At 43.8% G+C, this 21,013-nt stretch overlaps 1 protein-coding gene across 3 annotated transcripts in view; it reads left to right on the forward strand.

Annotated features, from left to right (window-relative positions):
- The window catches only part of DNAJC10 (DnaJ heat shock protein family (Hsp40) member C10), a 47,362-nt gene extending 39,719 nt beyond the window's left edge, over positions 1-7,643 (forward strand). For all 3 annotated transcript variants that reach the window (XM_053270117.1, XM_053270109.1, XM_053270127.1), the window contains exons 20-23: positions 777-924; positions 2,136-2,255; positions 4,435-4,548; positions 5,102-7,643. In XM_053270117.1, coding sequence (XP_053126092.1) covers positions 777-924; positions 2,136-2,255; positions 4,435-4,548; positions 5,102-5,113 — 394 coding nt within the window. In that variant the 3' untranslated portion in view covers positions 5,114-7,643. The remainder of the gene's footprint in view (positions 1-776; positions 925-2,135; positions 2,256-4,434; positions 4,549-5,101) is intronic.
- The last annotated feature ends 13,370 nt before the right edge of the window (positions 7,644-21,013 follow it).

Consider the following 21,013-nt stretch of genomic DNA (forward strand, 5'->3'; position numbering starts at 1 on the left):
ATAAGATAGACACCAGCAACAATCTCAGGAGGTCCTGTGCTTGGGGGTGGATAGGGCCAGTTACTCTCCCCCTGCTAAATAAATAGAATCACCACGTTAAAAGGTGCCTCTTTGCCAAGTTAGCAGGGGTTTATGGCTTGGGGTTTATAAAAATTGTTTAGTTCCTGATGATGCAAAAAAACCCTCTTGCATTTTCTAAAATGCAGATAAAAATATAGTGCTGTTGAAATTTCTAGATATTATTTGTTATTATTTATTTATTGAAGAATAAGTGGCTCAGGGCGGTTTACAGAGAGAAATAATATATAAATAAGAGGGATCCCTGTCCCCAGAGGGCTCACAATCTAAAAAGAAACATAAGATAGACACCAGCAACAGTCACTGGATGTACTGTGCTGGGGGTGGATAGGGCCAGTTACTCTCCCCCCTGTTAAATAAAGAGAATCACAATGTTAAAAAGGTGCCTTTTTGCCCAGTTAGCAGGGGTTATATCTATCGAAATTTATTCATTCATTCATTCATTCATTCATTCCCTTCAGAATTTGGAGGGATGAGAGGAGTTTGTATATTATAAATGGACCTTAACCATCAAAATGGTATAATTTAGGAATACTCTGAGTTGCTTTAAGAGATAACTGAATGCTTTTAAACCTCATGTTCCTGACATAGGCAACTGTGTGTTATTTATGAATCATTCATTTTTGGACGTTTTTTCAGTAACAAAATTCTAATGTTGGTCTCTCTCTTCCCTCCCCCCCCGCCTTAAAAAAAAAAAGATATTTGCCCCGAGTATCTCTAGATCTGACACCTCAGAGTTTTAGTGACCAAGTTCTGAATGGGAAAGAACATTGGGTCATTGATTTTTATGCTCCATGGTGTGGCCCTTGCCAGAATTTTGCTCCAGAATTTGAGATTCTGGCTAAGGTAAGTTCATTATCTTACTTGTTTTTTAATTAGACAGATATCAGGCTTGCAGATGAGTCGAAAAATTAATCCATACCAAAAGTGTACTAGCCTTTTCATCCACATGTCTATCATCCACTTTTTCATCCACATTTCTATCTAGTTCTGTCAGGCTCAGTCAAGAGTTCCAAAGCCCAGTTAGCCAATTAGCACACAGTGCCATGGATATCGCCCAGGAATCAAAATATTGTGTGGTGATTTTGAGATGTATCTATTGCTCTTGAGTTGGACTGAATGAATGACAGTGCTCCATTGTCTCCCAAAAGAGTCTATGAGCAGCTCTCACTGGCAAATAAAGAGGGAATGAACTGGGAACGGACAAAGCATGACAGGAAGAGGGGTGTCTGCTTGGATTCTAGAGGAGTTGGGCAAGGCAAATTGGAGGCATGTGAGCCAGTGAGTTCTGAAGGGAAGCAGTGGGAACTGCACAGGGACCTTGTTCCTTCACAGGAGTTGTATGGTGGGAAGTTCAAAGAATCCCTTCAAGCCAACTGCCAATCTGGAAGAACAGTGTGATTTCTGCCCTGCCCCCCCCCCCCCCGCCAGAGTTGGCACTTGACTGGAGAAACCAGAACCTTGTATGGCTAATCTTCATGCAAAGACTGAACAATGTCATTTGTTGTTGTTGTTATTATTATTACATTTATATCCCGCTCTTACTTCAAGGAGCCCAGAGCAGTGTACTACATACTTGAGTTTCTCTTTCACAACAACCCTGTGAAGTAGGTTAGGTTGAGAGAGAAGTGACTGGCCCAGAGTCACCCAGCAAGTATCAGGGCTGAATGGGGATTTGAACTTGGGTCTCCCCGGTCCTAGTCCAGCACTCTAAGCACTACACCACGCTGGCCCTCTAGTTCCCACTTATTGGGAACTAGGTGTGGGGAGAACTCATTTTTAAGACCTTTAGCAGCTTGGGAAGTTGGGAGGGATCTGCTTTTCTTCCCCTCTTTCCACCCCAGCTGTTTCAAAGACTTTGAAGGATAACAGTATGGCATCTGGGTTCTAGAAGGCTGTTTATCCAGGAGCGGGAGGCTTAACTCACCTACTCCAATTTAAAGTACCCTATTTAATAAAGTCAGTTGCCAAGCAGGGAAGTAGACACACACTGTTTTTGAACAATTGTTTTTAATGTGTGTCTCTCGCCCCCCCTCCCTTCCCTCTTTCTTTTAAAGACTGTTAAAGGGAAAGTGAAAGCTGGGAAAGTTGACTGCCAAGCTTATGCTCATACTTGTCAATCTGCTGGAATCAAAGCTTATCCAACAGTCAAATTTTATCCTTATCAAGGAACAAAGGTAACCAAACAAACTTCACATTGTCAACTAATGGGCAGGCAATGTTGACAGACGCTCAACAGAAAGACCTTTTATTGCGTGAAAAATAGAAAAACTAAAAGCTGGTAAGCATAAAAACATAAGACGTTTCATTGTAACACACCATCCTCCGTTAAATAAACAAATGAGCACAGATGAAAACCTCCTCCACGTGACAACACTCTGTTCCATGACTGGCAAAGAGATAATGAGTGGGGAGCGGGGAGAGAGAAAAGGGGAATTACCTGATTCTTCTCAGAGGCTAAACAACTTTATGGCATCAGCCATAAAGTCCACATCCTTGATTTTCCTTCTATGTAGGTTCCTCTCAATCCCAATATAGATAGAGTTAGAGAGAACCTGCATAGAAGGAAAATCAAGAAAGCATTATTTATAGAGAAATTGAGACCTCACATTATTGCTCAGGAGGCAGCTGATGCTGTAAAGTTTATTAGCCTCTGAGAAGAATCAGGTGATTCCCCTTTTCTCCTTCTCCCCACCGCCCCCCAACTCATTATTTCTCCGCCAGTCATGGAACAGAGTGTTGTCTGTGGAGGTTTTCATCTGTGCTCATTTGTTTGTTTAACTGAGGATGGTGTGTTATACCGAAACGTCTTATGTTGCTATGTTTACCAGCTTTTAGTTTTCTGTTTTTTTGTGCAATAAAAGGTCTTTTTGTTGTGAGTTTGAGTTAATATGTGCATTGTGTTGCCGACATACCAAATTATATGAATGTTGACAGAGATTGTTATGAATGCTGTTATTTGCAATTGGATTTTTAAATTTTTAGTGTAAGTAATGCAGATTAATGCCACTGTACACCTTTTCCAAGAAATATTTCCTAAGCTTTGTATTTTTTACAAAGAAAATTCTTTGTAAAGAAAACTCTTTGTAAAAGAGTATTTATTTTTTACAAAGAAAAAGAATGTATTCTCATGGGAACTCCCTCCAGTGGCTGCAGAAGACCCTTGGTTCTTGTATCATGGAAGAGAACCTGGAAGGATTTATTTCTGCCCACCAGCCATTGTGCATCTTGGGACTATGTGAAAGTGCTCTTGATTTGGATGTTGCCCTCTATTCAACCAAAGAGTAGCCATTCACCACCTTCATGGGCATAATCTGCACTTTATGGAATAGCCTCCCCAGTGAGGCTCACCTGGTGTCATCACTTTTTTCTTTTAGACACCAGGTAGAGAGCTTTCTGTTCACCCAGACCTTTTTAAATAGGTTTTTTCTTTTAAGTTTTAAAAATGCTTTTGTATTTATTTTGTATTGTTGCTCTTATAATTGTATGTTTCATTGTGAGCTGTCCAGAGAAAAAATTGTGATGGGGCAGCTAACAAACCGTTATTTTATTTAGTTTTAGTTCAGTTTTTAGTTTAATTTTATTTATTTTAACCAAGTGGGAGCTATTTCTCCATGATAGCGGAGAAGCCATGAGCACATGGACTTATGATCGTAGCTGCATGTGCTGCACCAAACATCAGTATATAATCTTAACAGACAGAGTATTTTGTTAGTTATATAGCACCATTCATGTACATGGAACATGGGAAGCTGCCTTATACCGAATCCGACCACTAGTCCATCTAGCTCAGTATTGTCTATAGCAGTGGTTCCCAAACTGGGAGCCTCCAGAGGTTGGTGAACTACAACTCCCATCAGCTCCAGCTACAACTTATTGTGGCTGGGGATGATGGGAGCTGTAGTTCACCAACCTCTGGAGGCTCCCAGTTTGGGAACCACTGGTCTATACTGACTGGCAGCTGCTCTCCAAGGTTCCAGACAGGAGTCTTCCCCAGCCTGCCTGGGGATGCCAGAGATTGAACCTAGAACTTTCTGCGTGCAAGGCAGATGCTTGACCTCTGACCTGTGGCCGCATCTCCAGGACCGTACAGTAGCTTCTTTGCATTGCAAAGTAGGAGAGGGCAGGCTCCTGCCCCACCGGAGGGCAGAACAGACTAATAGATTTAACTTGGTACTGCAATAAAAGGTTTAAAGTACTTTTCTTTGTATCTGATCACTGTGTTAAACTACAAATGAGACCTTGTAACTGCCCAGTCATATTTATTGTATCTTGAAGGAGGCCATTCCCTTTCTCTTTGCCACATAAATGTGTGTTTCGGCTAGAGGTGATGACTCTTTCACATTTTCTTTCAAGAAAGATGCTTTTGGGGAGCCCATAGAGAGCCAAGATGCAAAAGCCATAGCTGAACTCCTGATGGAGAAGGTTGGAGATATTCAAAGTACGAGAAAAAAGGCTTCCAGAAACAAGGTGGGCAATTTGCTCTTAAGCACACATGTAGAACATTTTTTATCCTTTGCTGTTTGTATCTTTAATGTTACATGTGCATCAACTTGTGGCCCCAAAGCAGGCATTCTTGCCTTGGCATCCCTCCTCCTGCACTTGTGTCTGTCCAGTCTGAATCGTTCTAGTCCCTTTTAAAATCTGGTGCAGCTGTGAGGGGGAGTCTTTTGACTTAGTTGCCACACATTCTAAGTTCTCATACTAGTCTTCAAGGACATTAGGAGACAATCTGTACCCTCCACAGCGATGGGTAGAAAAGTACAGCATCAGTCACAGCATCTTGAAAGGGAGACTGCAGTACCAAACAACTCGTGCGTGGCACGGGTTTTTATTTTATTTGACTATTTTGCTGTAAAATGTAAAGAACAATTTGGGGTAATACAACTTCCTCTCCTTTTAAGTGTGGCACAAATGGCATCCTTCATGGCTGGGGGGGGGGAAATGCACCTGGTGTTCCTGTGCCCATCTGTTTTGAGAGCATTGACTGCATTAACTCTCTCCCTCTCTTTCCAACAACCAGGATGAGCTCTGAGTGATGGCGTGAATTCGAGCTAACCGAAGCTGGGACAAGGAAGAGATCGCATCATGTTTCCAGCAGGAAAAAGAGAAGAGGACTAATGAGGATTCGTGGTTGCATCACTTGCTCCACGAATGCTGCAGAACTTGCTCTGAAACATCCAAAGTGTTCATTTGTAATGGGGAAGATTGACTCTGGCAGCTGTTGTGATAGCGCTAACTGCATACCAAGGAGGCTTGCATTTTCTGATGAGGGACTTGAGACTTGGCCAGTAGTGGGGGAACTGCAGGGTTTTTCCTTCAACCCTTCCCATCTGTTTCTCTACCAAACAAGCTCTTCCCTTGCTCGAGGTGGGAAAGCACTAATTCCACTTGTTAAATGGAGGTGAGAAGAGCACTCCACAGTATGGAAAGGCTAAACTGGATTCCTTCCTGTGAGGAGGGGAAGAATAGTCTAAACAACTTTTTAACCTCGGTATTGTAGTTAGTGAGCATTGTTTTCTTTGTACCACAATTCACTGGTAAGATATAAATTTGGAGAACTTCAATTTCCCTAGCATTCAGACCCCTCTACATTATGCAATCCTACTTCTGGACTGATTTCTAAGCTACTTTGGAAAGCAGTCAAAGGGCCCACATGCATGATCATGTCAGTGTACAGTGGTCAAGGGAAAAGCCCTGTCTCTCCTGACTCTCAGCTTCTTCAGCCATGGTGAAGCGCATAATTGAGCACATAAGCTGCCATACACCAGTTCTGCACACCATTCTGCAAAAGCTCAAAAAGCAATGAAGGACATCCTGACCAACGAAGCACATATGTAACAAAGCTATTCTAGTGCAAGAAAATTGCATCTTTGCGCTAAAAAACAGGGATTTGCAGAATTGCACTCTTGCACAAAAGTTCCCTTTAAAAAAGACAAGGTGTTCCATTAGTGCAAGCATCCTTACGGTAGTGTAACACTAGTCTGGAATGCAAGCTTCAGACCTAGAGGAACTCACCTGTGCAATGTCTTTGTGCTAGCACAATGTCCTTGCTCAAGGGCACCATTAGGATGTTGGCCAAGAGTTTAGTTTTTAGCAAAGATGTAACATGTTGAATCCAGCAGGTGGCAGCACATACACAGGGCTGTCTGGTTACTGGCTTAATCAGCAGTGAACTATAAGCAAGGCTTTTCTCTTACCCACTGTGCAGTAAAGAATAGGCCCAAATACACATTTTCTTGGAAAGTAAATCCCACTTATTGCAGTGGGACTGCATTCTAAATACGCACAATTAGAAACAAGGCTTCTCACATCAAAGCAACAAACAAATGAAAAGTACCAAGGGCAGCTCCAAGGACAGAGGGACAAAGGGGCCAGCACCCCTTCAGAAAAGCGGTTTTCCCCAGCTGCCCCTTCCCCCATTTCTGTTTCATTAATCCAATGTGGGACACTGCTCGCCCGCCCGTCCTGCCCCACCTCCCCCTTTTTTTTTTTCTGGTACCAGCACTGAAAAATACCCTAACACTGTATGACTGAGTTGCATTTTTCATGATTTTCCACAGACTTAAAAGTACAAAATATTCCGCTTGCATCCCAGCAAATTTGTTCTTGAATGGTGGAGACCAAAGTTGAGACACTTTGGTGGAGACCAAAGTTTGTGCTTTGAGACACTTATTTCATCTGTTTTGATATTGATACAGCCTCCACCTGCTTTTTTAAAAACAAAAAGCACAACATGGTAAAATGTAAGTCTGTCTTTTACAGCATTTCAAGTGCCTTCTGCATTTTCACTTCCTGGTAGGAATTGCAAAAATTTTGCATTTTTGCAAAAATTTGTATTACTGGAAGTTGGTGGATTTTTCATTCTATTCACAGTCTGCGGCACAGGGTCCTCCTTAATATGTACAAATGCGGTGTGGCTTTTTTCTGATGTAGAATCAACACTTGTCAAACTTTGAAATCATTTTCTTACATTTTAGTATCCATACTGTTCAAAACATTAGTTTGTAAAATCTTGCCATAGAAATGTCAAGTGTGCAGTCTTCTTCTCTCTAAAACTGGAAGACATGCTGGGTACATACCATACCGTTTGTTTGGAATCGGTTTTGGCTTTTCTCTCTACAGTCACTTAATGGTTATGGGACTACATGGGTGTTTATTTCACACATGCAAAAATCAGATATTTTTTTAAAGTGTCACTTCCATAATCCTCAGTTATTTTATTACTGCATGCACTTGTGTGTGCTTAACATCTAAACTATGAATCTGTTTTTAATATTAAATTACCAGCCATTTTTCCTCCAGGGGTGTGATCACAGATATTTATGTCTATATTCTACTCTTGATTATCCCATTGGAATTATCATTAGTAATATGGGGAATTGGGCATCTTCAGGTTCCCCTTATTAGCAAATACAAAAACACAAATATGTTTAGGCTGCAGTATTCTTTGGTGCCAGCCAGGGGACCTGTAAGAGGTGTGTATGCTGCATCCATTTGTATTTCAGTCCACTTAGCTCTTGAGCTTTTACAATATGGTAATAAATTGTTCCATTTTAGATTCAGGACCTGTAAGTTTAGATTGCTTAGCCTTCACTCTAGAAAAGGGGAAATTGCCAGGGTTGTTTGTTTGTTTAAAGTGGTGGATAGTGTCTCAGTTGGTGTTTCACTCAGTATTTTATTTACATTTGTGAAGACCTACTCAAGATTAAGGTTCTTTATCTTGAACAGCTTTCCCCCTGAAATCGTAATTCATGTGTACCATAGCTTTCCCCCATTTTCCCCCTCTCAGAATGGGAGGGGACCTGCAATGTAGATAGTGTTCTTTAAAGCTCATTATATAAATTATTGTAGGAGAGAGAGAAATTTAGTATCTGATGGAACATTTTCTCTGCCTTTACCACTTACATGGGGAAAACCAACTCATGATTTGTGTGAGGTGCTGTACTCTCAAAAAGTTTTGGTGTGCCAACATAGAAGGCAAAAAGCACAGCTGAACACAGATATAAAGTTGCCCTTAAACCTGTTTAATTCTGTGGGCATGTCTGCATCTAACTCTGTGATGGATTGTCACCATAGAATTTGGGCTAGGAAGCTCTGGATGTAGAATGATCTTATTCTGTTAAGATGCATATACACATGCATATCTTTTAGTACAATCAGAGATACAGTGTGTTGCTTCTCATCATTTAAGACCATTACTAAATCAGCAACTGAAAAAGTAGCCTTGTAAGCGGACAACTGCTGTTCTTATCATGTTTAGAGGTTTGCGATAAATGTTCTAAACCAGCAGATGTAATGGCTGGGATCCAGTGAGGGCAACTGGGTAGGAAAGAACTGGTACTTTCAGTAGGTACTGAAAGGAGCCACTTGTAGGCATCTACCTGATGAGAGACAGCTGTTGAAGCATTAAAAAAATGAATGCATGATTTGCCAGAAATATTCTGGTGAGGGGAGGAGGAAGATTTAAAAATATATACTTGTGTTCAGTTTGATCCTTTTTACTAGACATTACAGCATTTCAGTCAGTTATCTTAAGAGTTCAAGGCAAAGATCATCTGCAGTGCAGTACAGGACAGAAGACAATCCTCTCCAACAGGCATTCCAGCCAAATGAATACAAACCTGCCTTCTGTGCAAGAACAAATGCTCTGGAAAGCCAAGATCCTGGAGCAGACATTCTGGACCTCTGAAGCATTTCCAGCAAAAACAGATACAGGGTGCCAGTTATTACACTTGCTCGACATGCTTGGCCTTACATATAAGGATACTTACTGTGTGCAGGTGATTTTGTATTGGCTGTTAAGTGTCCAGAACTGTCCCACCAAATAGCATGTTCATGTTGTTTCACCAGTAACAATTTATAGATTGGTCAAATTTGGATTAATGCCCCATTCGTCATCCACGGTCAGTGGCTGACATGCCTCACAAGGGTACATCAGCCCTGTTATGTTGTGTGCATACAAGTTGCACAAACTATGCAGATGTTACACAAGAGGAAGCACACTGGAAATAATAGGGTTATTCTTGTGTAACACGATTTGTGCAATCTGGCAGTAAGGCAGATGATTGGCTATAGATCAGCAAGGGCCTTCACTCCCAATTTGACCGTTTTAATAAAAAGGCTTTTAAACAAAAAAAAAAGTTGCTGAAGCAAACAAACCTTGAGAAAAATCAGAAATGGATTTTTGTGTAGAAGAGCTGTAATTCCTGGACTGAGCATGTGCTCAGAGACACCCTGTGCATATCATTCGAAGCATACATCTGCCTCGCGTAGCCACTGGTTCACATACCTTGCAGCATTCCGAGGGTGTTTTGCACACCACGGACATTGGTGCGTCTTCCAAATTTTAGGGTTAAATTGAATTCCAAAAGGGGGGGTGGGTTGTGAAATGGCACTGCCATAATTTCTGGTGGTTGTACAATTGCCTGTATGCCCTAGCACAACCGGCATGCTGCCCAGCACTCCCTGTGGCAGCCAATCAGCTCCACCACTCACCTGGCCACTGGTGGGAGATGGGCTCCGTGGAAGCCAGGTGAGTAGCTGAACCGATCCACCACCGGAGGGAGTGCTGGGTGGGCAGTGCACTACTGCATGAAGTAGTTTGCAGCTGGAGTGGAGGTAAGTACCTATTAATTTGTGCTTAACAGTGCCTCTTGCTGCCCACCCCCCCGGCAGCGCCTGAGCACAACTTGCATTTGGAACATGCAGCAGTGTCCGTGTGCACAAAATGCCCACAGAATGCTGTGCTGTCTGTGAGCCACCATTTTGTACCTGACACCAGATGGTGGACATCGAGGCTGTAGTACAGTGATTCTCAAACTTGGGTCCTCAGGTGTTATTGGACGTCAACTCCCATAATCCCCAACCAAAGGCCACTGAGGCTGGGGATTATGGGAGTTGAAGTCCAATAACACCTGAGGACCCAAGTTTGAGAATCACTGCTCTAGTAAAAGGACTGAAGCAGATCCCACAAGCCTGCAGCCTGCCCACTGCCGCTCTGATACACGTTGTCGGCCACCAGGCCTATGAACTGACAAGTGCTGTAATCTGTGCCAGTTTCCAACCGTTGCAAAGCAATCTCAACATCTGGTGTTTTGATTAGATGTGGAATGTCTGTTTGGGGTTTTTTGTTTGTTCTTAACAAAATATACTCACAGCTGAGTAGCTACTTGACATTATCCCAAACGACAATAATTTGTAAAATAGCAGTATAGTAGTCATTCCGCTTCCAACTCAAGCCACAATAAGGTTTTTAATGTATGATTTCCAAATATTCTGGGCACATGGCACAGGCACATACTAAAAGTATATTGATTAATCAAATAAGGGGAAAAAAGCCCTCAGATTTCCTGGAGTATACATGGATTTCCTCCTCATCCCCCACTTCCCAAGTCACATCATCGAAACTATGCTTCCCAAGCTTAAGTGTATGGCCTTACGCTATTTGGAACTTACAGGCATTAATAACTCAGAAGAATATTTCACATGGCATTTTCCCCACAAGTATGGGGGCGGCGGCGGGGGATACATTCACCAGTCTTTATTAAGATCACACACATTACCCCTCCATTTTGCCAGGTCCCTATAAGCATACCCTCCAACCAGGGGCAGCCTTTTCATGAGGCAAAGTAAGGCAGTTACCTCAGGCAGCAGGTCATTGGGACATCAGCAAGGCAACAAGACATCCCCCTGCTGTGGCCACTGGAGCAGCTCTTCAGGCCTGGACTGACCCTTGCAATGCAAATTTAGCCTCTCCTCACACTCCTAACAAAGCTTGCAAGGATGACTTTGAAAGGGCACTGGCCCCCACTAGAGGTATGGGGCAAGGCACTTTGTACTTTGCCCTGGGCCAGGCACCACAGTAATGTGAGCTGCTCTTGTCTCCAGCATTTCACTACTTAAACAGGGACACACGAGTCAGTGGGCCCTGTCAGATGCAATGCAGAGCCACTGAAACTTCTAGCAAAGCTTCTGAGAACAAGTGGAGAGTTCCCTCCCCAGATGACAGACAGACAGCAACATCGTTTGTTTTGCTGCTGGGTGGTTTCTTTAGCCCCTCCCTCCATCATTCACCCAATCGGAGACTGTTGCATGGCTGCTCTGTGTCATGCCTCTTGCAACAAGTTGAAAATAAAGTCTGGGAGCTAGTCCAGATGCAATGCAATGCAATGGCAAATTCAGCCACATTTAAAACAAACAAGTCAACCACCACAGACCTTGGTTTCAAAGCTCAGTTTGCTTGGCCAGATTGAACCGCGGTTGAATTAGGGAGGTGCATTCGGATGAAAAAACCGAATGCTTTAATTCAACTGAGCTTCTGCATTGTGTCAGAACTGGACCAGTGCGCAGAGATCATGGCCAAGCAATCTGGCCTGCATGGCATAAAATATTGACATCAAGTGTGCTGCAAATGGAAATCAGGTAATAAAACAGATGCAGAGAACATTATTCCAGATCACCAAAGCAGATGACTCAAGCCCATTCCCTCCAACATGTTGCAGCTGAAAAAAGGTATATATGTGTGACAACCAATTATCACAGGCCGGCACAACATAAGGCCTGGGGGGGCAGATTCGGCCCACGGGGACTATTTTACTGGCCCTCGGGGTATCCAGCATGGTGTAGTGGTTAGAGTGCCGGACTAGGACCGGGGAGACCCGAGTTCAAATCCCAATTCAGCCATGAAACTAGCTGGGTGACTCTGGGCCAGTCACTTCTCTCTCAGCCTAACCTACTTCACAGGGTTGTTGTGAGGAGGAAACTAAGTATGTAGTACACCGCTCTGGGCTCCTTGGAGGAAGAGCAGGATATAAAATGTAAAAACAAAAAAACAGGAGCTGGAAATTGCTTTATAGCGCCAGCCTGGGCATGTTTTCTCATAAATATGTTCCACAGTGTGCCCAGTGAGTCTTACTCCCATGTAAGCTTGCCTAGGATTGCAGCCTGAAAGCAACAACAATTTAGGGAGAGGAGAGGAGTTGGCATTTATTTTGGGCTGGCTTGCACTCCAGGGGCGCCACTGACTGAGCAGGAACAGGACCTATTTTCTGGCCACTATTTCTTGGTTAAAACCATGGGTCCATTGACAGGGGGAATAGAGCCACAAGTAACTAATAAATGTTTTTAGTTTTAATGTAATAATGTGCTAAAAATGACCTCAGCCCCTGCACGCCTAGTTGTGGATGGTTCTGGCCCACTAGGGCATTTGAGTTGTGTAGCCCTGAATTATCATATCAAGGATTGCTACCCAAGCCCCCCCCCCCACTATTGCACATGGCTGAATGCCACCCGCTAAATGTTGTGCACTGCATAGCGCCTTTGTGTTGTGCATCTGTTTACATACAGGTCTGGAAATGCTTAACTAACAAGCAGAAGGTTGCCGGTTCAAATCCCCGCTGGTATAATAATGGGCAGTAGTGATATAGGGAGATGCTGAAAGGCATCATCTCATACTGCATGGGAGGAGGCAATGGCAAACCCCTCCTGTGGGCGGCAGGACTCTGTGGGCAGCAGGAGTTGAAAGTGACTTGATGGCACACTTTACCTTACATGCTAGAGAGGCGATGCATCCATCCACCCAGCCACTTGGAGGTTTAATTTTCAGAGAGTCTGGAGAGGGAGCCAAAACATGAAGAAGGACAGCTCTAGCAATCCATACAAAAAGAAAATTGAACAAGGCATCCTGAAGTGGGAGGGAGGGAGAGAAGGGTGGAGGAGGAAAGTTATCAGGGACAGATTCCAGAAACTAGCAACTGCCCGTGATAAATCAATACAAAACTCAATTTTTTTTGAGGGGGGTACCTTATTAGCTTTTGTGTGAACTAGAAAAGGATTCCACGATGCAAGGAAGTCTTCTGAATTCACAAGACCCATTGCTTCTTTGATCTGATGTAAGAACCTCTCTGTCGCAAGGACTCCCACAATCTGTAGGACCATTAATTCACTATTGGAATTTCAACAAATTCCCACCCTTCCTTTCCCTTCCCTTCCCTTCCCTTCCCTTCCCTTCCTTTCCCTTCCCTTCCCTCTTTATTTTTGCTGCAGTACATAACAGTACATAAAACTGGTGAGAATATTTTTCACAGATACATTTAAAAGGTAGGATAAACGGTGGTATCTATGGATGCAACTATCAGGCATTTTCTAAATAATACCTTCTTCACTGATGTCACATCCTATGGCTTTACGACAGCGCAAGTCATTTACAGATGCCAAAAACATTTGCAGATATGTATAGCTAGAAGTTTAACAGCACTAAAATAATCACTTCTCAACCTTTTGGCTAAGATCTAGTGTAGTGTGGTGTAGCACTCAAATAGTCCTCCACTTTTTGCAGTGTGGAGCAGTAAGTCGACAGGAAATATGTGAGCAGAAGAGATTACATAATAGTAAAAATTTCCTGAAGGCTTATTAAAATACAAAATTTGGCATTTACTGTGACACAGCATCGAGGGGATGCTTACAATTTAGATGGATTATTATTTTGTGCAGGCCTTTAGCAGAGATTAAAACTATTAAAATGTATTCCAAGCACAATATCCAGTACTGAATACTACTGAACCTAATCAGTATGTACCATTATAATGTAAATTGATCTCTTAAATGCTGTTACAGTCAGTAAATTGTACTCATGCCATGTTAGATAAATTTCCCCCAAATTAACATGATTTCTGTGTGTTTTTAAGTTACCTTTGGGAGGCCTAGTAATTGGTCTCAGCTGGTAGCTTTACCCTGAACTCAGCAGCTGCTTTGCTGGCTCAACCTTGGACAAGAAGACCTTAATTAGTAGAAAGATTTTAGGCGTAGTTTCAGCTCGTGACCAATTTCTCCTCACTCTTCTCTGCATTTCTTCTTGAACGTTTTTGGAATTAAAGACTGCAATTACAATTGTGTCTTACAGAAAGAGGAAGAGGTTTGATACTAAAGTGAAATGCCTTTTTGTAATCTCTACAAGATACTTCAAAAGGTACTGTATTTCCAACAACTCAGAGCAATGGGATTTACATAGTAACATAGGGACATAGGAAGCTGCCATATACTGAGTCAGACCATTGGTCTATCTAGCTCAGTATTGTCTTCACAGACTGGCAGCGGCTTCTCCAAGGTTGCAGGCAGTAATCTCTCTCAGCCCTATCTTGGAGATGCCAGGGAGGGAACTTAGAACCTAGATGCTCTTCCCAGATCTTCTCCATCCCCTGAGAGGAATATCTTGTTGGAAATTCTCTGTGGTGAGAGAATCCCTTTCTCATTATAGCAGAGTGCATAGAGGCACAACACACAGCGGATTTAGTTAGGCATTCATATGTGCTGAGAGTAAATTAACTTGGAGCCAATTCATAGTTTCAAATCAATATAAAAGGCATTTATTAAGGAACTCCATTCTAGATAGGAAAGTGAGGATTTAGGAGCTCTAATCTATCTATCTAACTAGATGCAGATGGATTCTGCATCCTCTCTGCACATTTGGTGCAGGGAGAGGAACTTGCCATGTTGCAAGGTAGGCGGGCAGGTAGCGAGAGAGAGAGAAGGAGGAAGGAAGTTTGAATCCCCGAGATTAGCAATCTACATTTCAAAGGGATAGCATCAGAGCAGTGGAGAAGGGATGACAAATATCTTGACCCTCTAGCCCTCTGACTTACTAGTCTGTCCTCCACTGTCTGAGACAAGAGACAGCGCAAAGTCCTTTAACTTTCCACCATATCTTACGGTGCTCACACATCAGGTCTCCATTCAAATGCAACCAGGGCAGACCTTGCTTAGCTAAGGGGACAAGTCATGCTTGCTACCACAAGACCAGCTCTCCTCTAGAAGGGTGATGTCCATTATTTTATTTATTTTTATTTTATTATCAGTGATAAAGAACACCAGCTAACATACTGCACAATGTTCCATCTGCCTCGTAAATAAACATTCACACAGTTGCGCATGAGTTCTCTTCCAGAGGAGAGCTGGTCTTGTGGTAGCAAGCATGACTTGCAAGATGCAAGAACTGGGCAAACCGAGGTGCATGGAGGACAGCCATGGTTTCCAGTGGCCTGCCACATTGCAACTGGGTGAGTGCTTAAGAGTGCGCTTCTGCAACAACTTAAAAGGTGACGGAAATGGCAGATGAGACATTCGGCAGCATGTCAGACAAAACTGATTACAGCTGACAGAGTGTAGTGCCGTGGTTCAAGGCTCACGCTTGGATTGGGGAGACTTTGGTTTGAATCCTTCGGCTTCGTGGAGGCAGAGGGTGGTAGACCTGTGAGGAATATATTTATGTCATGCTTTCTGATTGCTCAAAGCCTTTCAGAGAGATTATCATAACCACCAATCATTACACAGGAGAAAATTAGGGATCGCAGCAGAGTCCCCACATGTTGTAGGGGATGGGGCCAGAGCTCAGAGGCAGAGCATGTACTTTGCATGCAGAAGGCCCCAGGTTCACTCCCTGGCATCTCCAAGTAGGCCTGGAAGAGAGTCCTGCCTTGGAAATCCACTGCCAGCCAGGCAGGGTAGACATTACTGAGCTCAATGGACCAAGATGTTACTAGGCATGAGCTAGTTTCCTATGTTCCTTCCTTATAACATTGTATAATGACCATGCAATGGTATAGGTATAGGAGTGGCCACGATATTTGGGTGCCTGAGGTGGGGGCGCCAAATGCCTGATTCAAAGGCATGAGAGCCCCTGCCCACCACGGCCATGCTCTCCTTGGAAAAGAAGGAGAGGAACCGAGTGGGGAATGAGGTAGAGGAGGTGAGCACGGAAGGCTAACCCCCCACTGGCTGTTGGTGGTGCCTAGCTTATGTTTCATTTGACACCATGAGACCTTTGGGGACAGGGACCATCTTACTTACTTATTATTTCAATTTTCTGTGTCAACTGTTTTGAGCACTTTTGTGGAGGAGGAGTGGTCACAGCAGCAGTAGGGTAGGGCACTTCCTCCAGTGCTCTAGCCCAGCACTCTCCTCTCCTGCCTCTCCCCACCCCCACTACCTGCCAGCCCTTTCCTCTTTTAAAATGAGAGCAGGCTGACGGCAGTGAAGATAGGCAGGCGCTTTCATGCCACTAGGCCTGGAGCTCTCGTCTCCCAGACAACAGGCTGTACTGAGGGTTTTCTGCAAGGCTTTACTGAGTGTTCGAAGTTGCCCAAAAAAACTGATGCAAAAAGTGGATTTTCTTTAACCCTGGATATAAATCGGGCTACACTCTAGGGCAGGGGTTTTCAACGTTGGGTCTCCAGATGTTATTGGACTTCAACTCCCATAATCCCCTGCCCCAGTGGCCTTTGGTTGGGGATTATGGGAGTTGAAGTCCAATAACATCTGTGGACCCGACATTGAGAATCCCTGCTCTAAGACACGATGAAAAACCCAAATTGTGTGTGACGTGCACCCTGATAGCTCTCAGGGACTTGGGGGTACATTTGGCCCATATGTGGATGCACCCCCTCCGTTCCGGAGGAGATGCAAACTAAAAGCCGAGTGTGAAAAACTCCCTGGCGGCCGTGGAAGGCAAAGGGAGGGAAGGCTGTCACATCTCCCAGGCAGTGGTGATGGAGGCAAACGTGGAGGTGGCAAATGGGAGCTCCCATGCCATATGGAGGTGGCAGTGTTGGTCGCAGAGGCAGAGGGAGCTGCCACGTCACACAGAGGAAAGAGTCCCAGTGGCGGCAGCGGAGGGAGCTCTTATGCTGTGTAGCAGCAGGAGAGTGGGGTAGGTAGGCATTTTCAAACCACCACCCCCTGCCCCTGACAATCCACCGCCTGAGGCAAACACCTCGGGCCACCTCATGATGAAGCCGGCCACGCATGAGTAGAGATCAAGAGACCATTTGCCACTCTGCAGTGCTGCAGTAGGAGACAGTGCTGGCGAGGAGCCTGCTCATCCTTCCAGCATCAATGATAGCCAGGGCTTAGGAACCACTCTCAGCGCTTACAAAAAGCCATTCCAAACCAGCGGCATCGTTTTGACCGTGCCTACAGGGATGAAACATGGTGGACTGCTTTATTTGGGGTCAAACAGGTAGGGGCCAGAATAGGCCTGCACACATTCCATAAAGTTGTCCAATCCCTCAGCAAGCAACATAAGTATTGATCTGGGAAGATAGGAAACACCAGGGGGAATGCAGTGCGTCTTCCCATGACTAAAATGGGTCCCAGCTGAGGTGCTATTTGCATTCTGTTGCAACTTCACAAACACACAAGGAGGCCATTCACACAATCAAAAACTGTGTTGTACCCGGGTTTGGGAGCTGTCTGTGCTCCCAATTTTTGGTTGTGTAGAAGCAAGGTAGGAAGAAAACCTGGGAAGCTTTTCCTCATACCTTGCTACCAACACAACCAACAATTGGGAGAACACACGGCTCCCAAACCTGGGTAGAACACAGTTTTTTTAATTGTGTGAATGCTGTTATTGTGTAAGAGCCTGTGCTGTGCTGTGCTGTGCTGTGCTGTTTGGCTCAGTCACCATCTTGTCTTGTTGGTAGTCTTCCCCATTCTCCATTTGCAGGCTTGTAAAAGCCTGTTCAAATCAACAATAGGAATAGTGTTTTCAGAAAGACTTCTCTCAAAATGACTGAGACGAACTCCAAACATATTTAAAATCCAGATGTAGTGGCTTTATGAGAATGGTATGTAGAACAACTTCCAAGCTTTGAGTAATCCTCATTATTAGAATTCATTTTCCCCTCCTAATCATGGGGCTTTAAAAGCACATTGAAGGCATTTGGGACTAATTGGCTACTTTACGATGGACAGAAACTGACTGTACCAGCCGTTTCCAAAGATATATATCCTTGACTTACAAAAACTAGGAAGCAGCAGGAAAATGTCCAATCTTGTTGCGGTCAGGTTTTGTTTTGTGGTGTGTGTTTTTTTGTTTTTGCTTGGTGGAACAAAGAAGGCTCCTGTCTTCAATAAAAGTACCCACATTTGGTGTGACATAAATAACTCTCTGTAAAATGAACCAAGCATTTTGTGCTCAACTGGAAAGGTGTTAGACTTGAATACATAGCAGGACAACACTGATTTTGCTACATACTGAAGGTAACTGTTATGTCTTAATAAAATATAAGCCAGTGTCATACTGTGCTCAGAATCCATTTGCCACTTTGCTAAATTTAAAATGCCTTTTATGAAACTGGTTACAACTGAATTAAGAAGCAGAGGTAGCACCGACAGGAACCAAATCCTTCTTCCAGTGCCCAGCATAATTCTTCTTGATGCAGTTTCATTAGGTTGCTGGAAAACGGCACTTGGATTTTTTCACTTTAAACTTCAGTGTGGATGCTTACTGAGAAATGTGTTAGGGGCTTAGACATCATTAGCATTCTTTAGACTGTGCCTCCTCCTTAGTATACTTGTAACAGGACATGATGATAGAAGAAGTAATATTATTATGATGGACTGGATGGGCCTTGGGCCTGATCCAGCAGGGTTGCTCTTATGTTCTCATGTACAGTAAAACTTATTGTGTCCCAGTGGTGGCGCTGGTGGGGTGAGGGCGGCGCTGGTGGGATGGAGAGAAGTCCCTTTAAAAGGTTATTACTGGCACTACCGCCGGCACCTGCAAGCCGCTGCAAGCCGCTGCAAGCAGCAGCGCCCTGCACAGCATCCTGAACAGCTACTGCCACCGCTTCGGCACTCACCTGGCCTCTGTGCCATTTCTGGTAAGCAGAAATATTACCACCAGCACCTTGAATGTGCTGGCAGTACCACCAGTAATCACTTTTTAAAGGTACCTCTCGCCACCCCACCAGTGCCGCCCTTACTGGCCACCACTGGGGCACCATGTGTTTTACAAGGTTCACAGGTTTACTGTTTTACGGTTCACAAGTTAAGAACATAACAACCCCTCTGGATCAGGCCCAAGGCCCATCCAGTCCATCATCCTGTTTCACAAAGTGGCCCACCAGATGCCTCAAAAAAGCCCACAGGTGAAGGGCATGCCCTCTCTCTCTGTTGTTCCCCGCAACTGGTATTTAGAGGCATCTGGCCTCTGAGGATGGAGATGGCCTATAGCCACCAGACTAGTAGCCACTGGTACACTTGTCCATCATGAATTTGTCTAACCCCCTTTTTAAAGCCATCCAATCTAGTGGCCATCGCCACATCCCCTGGCAGAGAATTCCGTTGATTAATTATGTGCTGTGTGAAAAAGTACTTCCTTTTGTCAGTCCTAAATTTCCCAGCCTTCTGTTTCATGGGATGACCCCTGGTTCTAGTGTTGTGAGGGATGGTGTTACCAGAACTGCCCTGGAGTGCTGGCTAGACACTCCAACTATGCCTTTGACTTAGCGTGCGGAATTAGATAGGCTACAGTTGGTGCATTTCTGGGGAAATTGCCTTGGCCTTTTCTGGCATGGCCTTTATCCCCTGCTAACTGAGCAGACACCTTTTAAAGTGGTGATTCTCTTATATTTAGCAGGGGGAGAACAACTGGCTCTATCCAACCCCAATTGTCTTTAAATTAAAGACAAATTGCACCACTTATCTTGTGTGACTCCCAAGGAGTGCTTTACCATTATTTCTGGTGGAAGGGAAGATTCCTTCCTTAATTTGTTCACCTTTTTAAGTTTAGTCTGCTCATCAGTTAGTGCCTTCTCTTTTGTGAAAGAGAGGGCTACGGTGGCCCATTCAGTCTTAGCTATTCTGACCTGGGGCGTGTGACCCCACGCTTTACTCATGCTGAGTGACCAGCTGTGAGTCTTGCTAAACCTCAGCAGTTGAAAACTTCATGAACCCATGAACTGAAACATCCAAAATGGAGACTGTGATCCCACAGTCCCATGCACACAGAGGGGTGCTTTCTGTGCTATCCCAAAACACAGCTTGTCTGGTAACAATGAAGCAAAAATTCTCTCTGTCCGCTCTCTCTCTCCACACCATGCATAATTTTATACATTTCTATCATATCTCTCCATAGTTGCCTCTTTTCCAAACTAAAGAGTCCCAGACTCTGTAGACTTGCCTCATAAGTACTGGCCCTATCCACCCCCAGCACAGTACTTCCAGTGACTGTTGCTGGTGTGTGTCCTATGTTTCTTTTTAGAATGTGAGCCCTTTGGGGACAGGGAGCCATCTTATTAGTTTTATTTCTCTTTGTAAACCGCCCTGAGCCATTGTTGGAAGGGCGGTATAGAAATTGAATTAATAATAATAATAATAATAATAATAATAATAATAATAATAATAATAAATAAGTAAGGTGCTCCAGGCTGCTGATCATCTTGGTTCCTCCCTTCTGCACCTTTCCAGTTCTACAGTGTCATCCTTAAGTTACAGTTTCTGGGACAAATTCAAAATGTTGGTTTTTAACCTTTAAAGCCCTAAATGGCCAAGGACCAGGTTACCTGATAGAGTGCCTTGCCCCATATTTCCTGACTTGGACCTTATGTTCTTCATTGGATCCAAGTGGCACTTGGATGCCTTTATCCAAGTGCCCATGCCAAATAAAGTGAGGTGAGTGGCTACTAGGAAGAGGGACTTTTTGGTGCTGCATTCCATCTATGGAATAGCCTCCCCAGAGAGGCTTGCCTGGCGTCGTCACTTTGCTCTTTTAGACGCCAGCTGAAGACTTTTCTGCTCACTCAGGCTTTTAAAAAATGATTTTAAAAAAATGGTTTGTATTGTATTTTGTACTTTTGTGCATTGTAATAAAAGAGTTGTTTTGTTTTATGTGTTTTTATTGGATATTTTTTACTATTGTGTTGTTGTGAGCTGCCCAAAGAACAATTTGTTATGGAGCAGCTAACAGATAGTTTATATCTTCAGATCATCATCATCATCATCATCATCATCATCATCTTTACTGAAGATGCAGTGGCTCTAAAGAAATCAACTACCTTCCAAGCAGCCACAGTGATGACATTTCAGATTGCCACCTTTACCTCCTTGGTCTCACCCTACAATGCAACAGGAGAGGAAAAGATCACGATGTTATGTC

The sequence above is a fragment of the Hemicordylus capensis genome, chromosome 1 (assembly GCF_027244095.1).
Source record: "Hemicordylus capensis ecotype Gifberg chromosome 1, rHemCap1.1.pri, whole genome shotgun sequence".
Lineage (NCBI taxonomy): Eukaryota > Metazoa > Chordata > Lepidosauria > Squamata > Cordylidae > Hemicordylus > Hemicordylus capensis.